This window comes from Perca fluviatilis, chromosome 10 (genome assembly GCF_010015445.1).
Source record: "Perca fluviatilis chromosome 10, GENO_Pfluv_1.0, whole genome shotgun sequence".
NCBI lineage: Eukaryota > Metazoa > Chordata > Actinopteri > Perciformes > Percidae > Perca > Perca fluviatilis.
In genome coordinates, this window is record NC_053121.1 from 39,092,416 (window position 1) to 39,102,315 (window position 9,900).

A 9,900-nucleotide genomic window follows, 5' to 3' on the forward strand; every position below is an offset into this window, starting at 1 on the left:
CCGCCGCAGACAACTTCGCCCCAAGAGAGTCGAACCAGCTGAGGAAAAACACTTCGTTTCGTTCACGCGGCTACGCGTTACCGTTACGCCACCGTTAACAATCCCAGCAAACCTTCTGTTGCTGATCTGGCAGAGAGTCACCGGCGGTTCGGGATCAGATCATGGGGATCAGACCTCCGGTGCTGGGTCTATTCTAATATTAGCTGCTGCTGCAGCTAGCTAGCAGCTAGCCACCAGCCCTGTGACCTCGGTCCCCGTGGTTCGCTCCCCGGTGCTGACTGACTCTGGTCCGTCTGCAGAGCTGCGTTACCCGCTCTAGCTGAGCTGGGAATCTGCCGCGCTCGTGATTTATTAATATTTTATTTTATTTGCAGATAGTGATATGCTATGATGCACTGATGTCAGGCAGGCTTGCTGCTGCTTTTAGTCTGAGTCCGTGAGATAACCAAACTTCCTTTAAATATAACGTGCATATAAATAGATGGAATAAATAAAAGTCCCCCGAAATACATAGTAAAACATACATGTATTTAGGCTATTGAACTATTATGACTAAAGCCTGTATTTCATGATCTATTTCATAGCCATATGTATATTTATGTAAAGGGGGGCAAAAAACGGAAGTTAGGCAGCAGGGACATTCTAAAAGGCTTAACGTGAAAAAGCTTAACTTTAATGTACCTAAACAATGATCAATCAAATATCAGTCAGTTATCAGTCAGATAACGTCCATAACGACTTTGGGTTAGATTTTTTGATCACTGTTTATAAACAGTGATCAAAAAATCGCTTAACGTGAAAAAGCTTAATGGTTAACCACGTTAAGCTTTTTCCTTACAATTTCCCTTAATGAAGCAGAAACCCTTAATGTCAGCTAACATCCATAATAATTGTACTTTGGGTTAGATTTTTTGTTTTCAGTGGTTATGAGGAGCAATATGAGAGAGAAATTTGGTAATCCTTGATCATTGCTCATTGATCATAGAGCGGGTAACACCAGCTCTGCAGAGTCAGTCCGGGGAGGGAACCGGGCGAGGACCGAGGTCACAGGGCTGGTGGCTACCTGCTAGCTAGCTGCAGCAGCAGCTAATATTAGAATATTAGACCCAGCACCGGAGGTCTGATCCCCATGATCTGATGCCGAACCCCCGGTGACTCTCTGCCAGATCAGCAAGCTTAACGGCAACAACAGAAAGTTTGCTGGGATTGTTAACGGTGGCGTAACGGTTACGTTACAGCTGTGAACCGAAAGTCTATTTGCTCCGCTGGTTCGACTCTCTTCGGGCGAAGTTGTCTGCGGCGGGTAGAGACAGGGAGGCAGGGAGAGAGGGTAATAAATACATGTGACATTATGAAATAAAATTCCCCCCAAGGATTATCAAGAGTATAGCTAGCTAGGTTTCCAAAGTAATTTTGGCCTGGGCTGAACACTGGTAGGCTAGGCTGGCGCTGTTGCCTTGGAAATGACAACATCCGGTCTCTGAATATGAAAAAACAAGCCTTTTTTCTTTTCTGTTTTCGAGTGATTTTATTTTTGTTATATAAAATAGAAAATGAAAATCACAGCATATTTTAAATTTCTCACATCCCATTTCGACAATGAAAAAGAAAAAACGCATTGTATTTCAATTTCAAATGTCGTGTTTTAAAACGAAAATCAAATAACCATTCGTTTTTTAGTTTTTTTAATACCTGTTTATGAAATGAAAATCGAATGAACGAAAAAGTACACGGACCCGGGGCTTTGACCACGCATATTTCCGTCAACTCCAGACTTTTGTTGAGTAGTTTTCAGCGCTAGTCCATGACACCATGTAGCTGAGCTGAGGTACAGACGAAACGAAAATTATCGGTTAAAAAAATGTGGCGACATATCCCCGATGTTAGGAGTCAGCAGTAGCTAGGACTGTACAAACTGTTGAGGGCCAAGTAAAGAAAAAGAGAAGGTACTTTTGGAACAAGTGGCGCATTGACAAAACAAACAGCGAAACACATTTCAGAGCGTCCTGCCAACCTGTATTAAACTTCAGTGTACGCTGTAACGATTTCTCAGTCGCTGAAATTTCTGCTGCTCTTTAAATGCTGTCGGCTCTCTGCTGCTCAGTTCTCACACACACAAACAAAAAACAAACACGGTGGATGTAGGAAAAACCAGAGATGAGACCTAAATTGAGGACAGCTACCTTTGTTATTGTAAGTGAAATGATAAATGAGTTAAAGTCCTTTATCAAAGCGTATGAATGGGTGTCCCAGGCCAGGTTAGGAAATAAACGAACAATGCAAAGATCAACACGCCACTGACAGAAATGTTCAAATTTATTCATTCAATAAATTATTAATTTTTTGTCTTAAATCCACCAGCCATTTTTATATTATAACAACATTTGCAGCATCCTGAGCCTTTTTGGAAAGGTTACTAGGACAACTCAGCCCAGAGTAATTGTATTCTCTCCAAAGTAAGTTTCCTTTTTATTTTTGAAGAACTATACAAAAAAGCAACTTTCACTCTCTCGCAACTTCATTGCAACAAAAATACAAAAGGCATCGAACTTTTATCGCAATTTTTTACAAAAGCTCCAGAATCAGGCATTTTGGGCCGCAACAATCTCAAAAAAAAAAGGCCGCAAAATCCTGGAGGGACTGTTTAATGCTGTGTTACTGAGCGATGACTCAATAATTGTTTGTTTATTAATCATGTAAGCCTACAATTACTGTAGATTATGATTGACCAATCACAATTTAACCATGGTCTCGCAGGCTTTTTTTTTCACATCACTTTTTATTTGCCTATATTAATGAAATATGTATTAATGATAAAAAAAATAATGTATTGAAGCAATTCATCCTCTTCATCACTGGTGCTGGAGTCTGATAATGAGGATCCCAGAATACTGAGGCATGATCCAGCCTTGGTATGTGTAGCTGGGGGGTTTTCTAATGTGCTGATGGTGGCTTCATTTCCCCTTTCACCCCCCAGTCTTGTTTCCCTTTTGACAGCTAGTGCCATGGTTTGAATGGTATTTTGGACCTTAAACACTTCTTCAGCAGGCAAGAACTTCAGTTTTCTGAACCTGGGGTCAAAGGCAGCAGCCAAGAGGACAGTGTTAGGAGCTTCAGGTTCAAATACAAACCGATTTTGCCATCTCTCTGTGATTTGTTCTGCCACATCAGCCTGGAATGCCTTTCAAACTCTGATTTCAGTGTCTTGAGGTTTTGCACCAGCTGTGGAAGAGCAGCAAGTGTAACATATTGTTCTCCTCTGAGAAACTCTGTAGATCCTTCAAATGGCTCAAGGACCTGATTCAGCTACTCCAGTGATGTTCCACTGCTGCGGCTTTAGATCCAGGTTGTGGTGTTTCCTCTTGGATTGACAGCAGGATCGGAAAGAGCTGCGGTCACAGGCCATCTTTGTCCAAGGAGCCTGGATAGCATGTGATGTGTGCTGTTCCATCGAGTACTTACATCTTGAATCAACATTAGTGGTGACGCTCCCATTTGTTGCTGCTTTTCTTTAAGTTTGGTACAAGACAGTTTGCTCTTTTTAAACTGTTAACCAGGCATCTTGCCACACCGTTAGAGATGGTTTTGTTGTTTGTAAGTGTGCTCTGCACAACTAAATTCAGCGTGTGCCCTGCACATCTCACAGAAGCCCACCCATGCCTCTCTTTCAAAATTCTTGCTGAAATGTGAAATTTGGCAGTAGTCTCCTCCAGCCAGTCCTCTACATTGGCAAATGTGTGCCATTCTTCCAGAGGTGTTGTTGTAAGGGAGAGGGACTTCAAAGTGACCCACCCCAAGATAAGCCTCTGTGGCCACACTCGTCCAAATGTCTGTTCTAAGTGCAATACACTCTGTCTCCTTAATGACATTTTTCAATTTGTCTGTGATTTCTTGGTACTTTTTTCTCCATATTTGTGAAGTAAGTTCTTGAAGGAATGGTGTACTTGGCATTGAAAGTGGAAATCATATTTTGAAATCCTTTGTCCTCCACCATGGACAGTGAGCGCATGTCTGTGATGAGCATGTTCAAAATGCTGTCTGTAAACATTGCAGCTTCTTCAGGTGAGCATGAGGGAGGTTTCCGAACAAAGCTCTCCATATGCCCCAGTGATGTGCAGGGGAAAAAAATGGGGGGCGGGCAGAGGACACGCACTCTTCCTTACAGTTGTTGCCTCGTTCTGACTCATGAAAAAAACGTGTAAAATAAAAGACACTGCATAAACTCCGCTAATGTGTGTTTATTTAAATATAGGTACACCATGTAGGCCTAAGGGATTGCAATATAAGCCTGTATATTAGTGTTAATTTCGTCAGACGAGACAAAACAAAATATGTTCGTCAACGACCTTGTTTTCCATGACTAAGACGAGACGATGACGAGACTGAACCAATGTCCAAAAACGCTAAGACTAAATTAACATGCATTATTGTTGATGAAAAAAGATGAGACTAAAATGTTTTGCATAAAATAAAAACTAAGATAAAATCTCCCTTCAGTTTCGTCTACAATCGTCTCTACTTTTTCATCGTGAGATCGAACATTCAGCTGTTACGACACGGTGCCTTAACGACCGTTATCTACCGGACCAACAATGCGGATTCCGGCTGCGCTTCTCTCTGATGCTCCTAAACCTCGCCGCATGTCACCCTAGTTAACACTACACTTAGCAGAAGGTAACGTTAGCCTACCGTTAGCTAGCAGCTGGACTAAACACGGTTAAAATGCTGACAGCTAAATGGTGTAGAAGTTTGTCTGTATTTCACTGTAGAGGATTGCTGTAGCTGCCGTTGTCTGAAAAACAACAGATGTTGCGTTCACTTGAAACTCGCCTCGCCAGCCTCGTGCTGCATTCAAAGTTATTGTAAAAAACTCTTTTCCCATCCAGTGGTTGTTTTTGTCGTTTAACAGGAACTTACTGGTGAAATAAGGAAGAGGCTCAATATTTGGTCGCATTTCACTTACTAAAAATCAGAATGTGTTATTATAACTATTTGACTGAAATGGTTATCAGAAATAATCGCAGAAATAATTTATTTTAAAAAAAAGACTAAAATGTTTTGACTAAAACTTGACCAACATATATTGACATTTCTTTTGACTAAAACCAGACTAAAATGACGAGACTTTTAGTTGACTAAAACTTGACAAAAAAAGATGTCGATGACGAAACATGACTGAAACTAACAAGGACATTTGGCACAAGACTACGACTATATTAAAAATAGGTGACAAAATTAACACTACTGTATATTACTATTAGGATTATAGCATACATATGTCAAGGATGTATAAATTAAATAAACTTCAGCTGGAGTCCGATTTACCACGGCAACACTGTTGACCACATCAGTGATCTCTTTTCATTCTGAATTCTTTCTACAGCCTTTAATACCAGTTTTCAGGCTGCCAAATAGTACACACGTTAGTGCAAATGAACCTGAGATATCAGGGTTTCAATCTCCAGCTCTGAAAAGTGCCGCTTGTTAGCCGGATTACATCTCGCCATGTGCTAAATTGTAGGGGCGAGGCCTCAAAACTGAGAATATATTGTGGCGTGATATTTAAATGACGAGGCGCTGCATTTATCAATGTACGACCATTCTTACGCTCCGATTGGTGTGATACGAACGTTTCATGAATCACACGTGAAGCCTGTCATAAGATGATTTCTGTGCTCATATCTGCGCTGGTTTCTACGTTAGGTTGATCAATGAGGGCCTGTGTACCTTTTCTTCATTTTTCAGTTTGAAATGATCCCAAACCTTTGACATTTTTTCCTTTTCCTGCCGGTATGTTGGCTCTCTGCCATCACGCCAATGAATGTTGTGTGCATCATTAATAACAGTCCATGTGAAACAATGACCCTGAGCTAAGCGGGCCGCATAACGCAACTAATTGGAATTAAACTAAGCTTTTTTGTAATCAAATTATTCCATTATCGTTTCAGCCCTAATTTAGATTTCCTTTAGCCAATAATCACTATGTTGCCAGGCTGGCTGTCAGGCTGTACTGCGTCTGGATCCTGTTACAAATATATTTTCTATGAGTGCTATATCACTAACTTCTCATCCATTATGGACTAAATACGCATTTCCATAAGATCGGCATGATACCTCCGGCCTTCTGGATTCCAGTGACACTGTCTCTTCATCATCGGCTGCAGAAGCCCCTTCCCCCTACCATATTGAATAATATTTGTATTGACAGGATGTTCCAAGCCATATGCTTTTAATAAATAATACTCACTGTATGATTGTCTGGTGGCAGGTGAGTGACTGTGTCGCCGGACACTGCAAGGCCAAACAAGGTCAGACAGTCCACATATGCCCATATAACATGTTGATTGGGTTTGATGTGCAGTACTGGAAAATGTACCTTGTATGAAGAGGGCAGTTTCTGCAGGTGGAACAGAGTCAGTAGCTGCCCCACCCTGGATCCCTTCCATCACAGGCCTTCCTTGGCTTAAGACGAGGGCTATTTCCTCGGCTGGGGTGAAGTCTGGAGTTGTTGCTTTTCCATAGCGTCTTGAGTTGGGTTCCTCCTCGCGGAGGAAGTGCTTTGGCTTGCCAAGCCTTGGCACCCAGTTTCTGGTCTTTCCCAGATGCCAGCTGTCTCTCCCCACTTTCACCACTCTTCTGTGGTTGCCAGCTAGTCTTTCCTAGTGGTCACTGGGTCACCAGATGTGGAATGTCTAAACAATGGGGTATATCACAGCCACCGCACTTGGCAGGACTCACGTCCTGCTCCTTATGTGGGGTGTCTAGCATAGAAGTCGCTCCCCTCAGACGTCTTCAACTGAGGCCAGAGCTGCATGATTCAGACCTGTTGACTTCACTGGGTTTTCGAGTGGGCACCCCACTTCACCGTTGTTTTGTCAACTACAACTTTTGTCTACTTTTTCATTAGAAGTTCATCTTAATACCACGTGGAATATAAATTAGCAACCTCCTCCTCATAGCTTTGGTCCTCCATAGCAGCGATAACGTTACTCCAGGCTTCCATCATCAACCAGCAGGCTGGCTAACGTTAGCTAGCCTAGTTTAACGGCGGTGCTAGCTTGTGCCCACAACTGGCAGAACTTCATCATAAAGCTAGCTATAACAAACCCCGCCCATTTAGAGTGAAGATTTAATTGGTCAATTTGACTGTCATTTGAAAAAACTCTCCCTCTGTAGATGTATAGTTGGACCACCAATCACAGAGCTGAAAGCATAACATCTTCTTCCTAGCAACAGCAGAGGCAGCAAAAGGTGGACAATTCATTTAACCCTTTACATTCCAACACCAACTGACCAGGCAGCTTTGAAGGGTTTATTTCCTCAAAAATGCTTTTTAGATGTTGTTTGTCAAATAATATATTGACAAAATATAATTACAACTGATGACTTTTTACATATGATTTTTTTTTAGAATATCAACAAGTTGCTGTAAAGGTGCATACGCTTACATAGGTTAGTATGTTAGCATATATAAGCATTTGTTAGCATGGATTGGCATGTTAGCATATGTAAACATCTTAGCATTGTGTAAGTATGTTTGTATGTGTATCGCTCCACCATTGCATCTAACTCTCTGTCTGTTTCTATAGAAACGGAGTGGAAGAGGGGGACTCGGACATCACAGCTGTCAGGACTGTGGCAAGTCCTTTGCAACATCTAGAAATTTAAAGATTCATCAGAGAGTTCACACTGGAGATAAACCGTACAGCTGTGAACAATGTGGGGCAGCTTTCAAACAGTTAAGTTTGCTCAAAAGTCATCAATTCATTCACACTGGAGAGAAGCCATTCTGCTGTGAACAGTGCGGGAAAACTTTTTCTCACCGTGGTCACTTTAACGTCCACCAAGTCATTCACACTGGAGATAAACCATACAGCTGTGATCAATGCGGGGCAGCATTCACAACGTCGGGTAATCTTAAAGTCCATCAACGCATTCACACTGGAGAGAAACCATACAGCTGTGCACAATGCGGGACAGCTTTCACACAGTTAGGTGCACTCAAAACTCATCAACTCATTCACACTGGAGAGAAACCATACAGCTGTATCCAATGCGGGGAAGCTTTCACACAGTTAGGTGCGCTTAAAATTCATCAACTCGTTCACACTGGAGAGAAGCCGTTCAGCTGTGACCAATGCGGGGAAGCATTCATAACGTCGGTTAAACTTAAATCCCACCAACGCATTCACACTGGAGAGAAGCCGTACAGCTGTGAACAATGTGGGGCAGATTTCTCACAGTTATCTAACTTAAAGGCCCACCGACGTGTTCACACTGGAGAAAAGCCGTACAGCTGTGAACAATGTGGGGCAGCTTTCTCACAATTATCTCACTTAAAGGTCCACCGACGTATTCACACTGGAGATAAACCTTACAGCTGTCAACAATGCGGAGCAGCTTTCACGACGTCGGGTAATCTTAAAGCCCATCAACGAATTCACACTGGAGATAAACCGTACAGCTGTGAACAATGTGGTGCAGCTTTCACAACGTCCGGTAAACTTAAAGCCCACCAACTCATTCACACTGGAGATAAACCGTACAGCTGTGAACAATGTGGGGTAGCTTTCTCAGAGTTACCTCACTTAAAGGCCCACCGACGTGTTCACAATGGAGAGAAGCCGTTCTGGTGTGAACAATGTGGGAAAACTTTTTCTCAGAGTAGTAGCCTTAAAAGACACCAACTCATTCACACTGCCTCCTCTTGAACATGTTCTAAAGCCAAGCTGTTGTTAGAGAGGAGAGAGGGAACAAATAGCGTGAGTCAAGACGCTGTTTACTACCCAGATAACAAAAGAGAGCAGTCCCGAGCCCAAAGTAGCCGAGGTCCAGGACCACTTGCAGGCACTAACCTGCTTGATAAATATGGAAGAAGAACAAAGTGTGGAATTTGTCAGAGAACATAACATTGGGTCAAAAAGAGCATGTAAAGATGACAAGTGAAAATCAGTGCAGTGAAAACCACGATGAGTGTAACATAACAGTTGTTTTCCAAGGAATCAGATGATGAGATATTCATGGTTGAAGCTTGTAGAAGAAAATGATTTACCAGTTTTAGTCTCATTTTATCTTAATATCCTCTTTCTGGTCACTGATTATGTTGATCATATTTTACCTGATTTTTAAAAGAAATGTTATCTTGTGTTGTGTAACTGAAAGTTATTACCAATATACGTCGAGATGGAATTGGTTTTGGATATATGACTGTTATCGTTTATATTTTACTTTATTACTTCATGTATTCATGTGTTTTGTTGAAGAATATTGTGAGTTGGGTTTATATATATATATATTTTTTTCCTCTTACTTTGTTGAAGCTGGTCATGTTGGTTCATACATGTGAGGTCACTTGAAGAGTAGTAATGTAGACTCACTGTAATCTGAACACTAAATATTACCCCGCAGACATGAATACTTTTTGACATACTATACTATGACTTAATTGCTTTTTTCGATATACTATACTATGACTATTTTTGACTTTTTCGACCTATACTATAACTTGTTTTCGACCCACTATATGATTTTTTTGTTTTTATTTCTATATACTATACTTTGACTTTTTATGACCTTTTTTCGAATTATTAGATTTATTTATTAATTATTTCACTTTTTTCGACATATACTATGTCTTTGACTTTGTTTTGACATACTATACATTACTTTTTATACGTTTTTTCGATATACTATGACTTTTTTTAACATTGCTTTTAATAAAAAATTTTGACATACTGTACTATGACTTTTTATTACATTTTTCAACATACTATACTATGACTTTATGACATTTTTCAACATACTATGACTTTTTGACTTTTTTTTGACATATGACTTTTTATAAAAATATTTTCAACATACTATACTACGACTTTTTTTCGACATACTATGACTTTTCAT

At 40.8% G+C, this 9,900-nt stretch overlaps 1 protein-coding gene across 1 annotated transcript in view; it reads left to right on the top strand.

Moving 5' to 3' along the window:
• Positions 1-9,613, top strand: part of LOC120566584 (zinc finger protein 107-like) — a 61,816-nt gene extending 52,203 nt beyond the window's left edge. Inside the window, exon 6 of the mRNA XM_039813099.1 lies at positions 7,590-9,613. Coding sequence (XP_039669033.1) covers positions 7,590-8,711 — 1,122 coding nt within the window. The 3' untranslated portion in view covers positions 8,712-9,613. The remainder of the gene's footprint in view (positions 1-7,589) is intronic.
• The last annotated feature ends 287 nt before the right edge of the window (positions 9,614-9,900 follow it).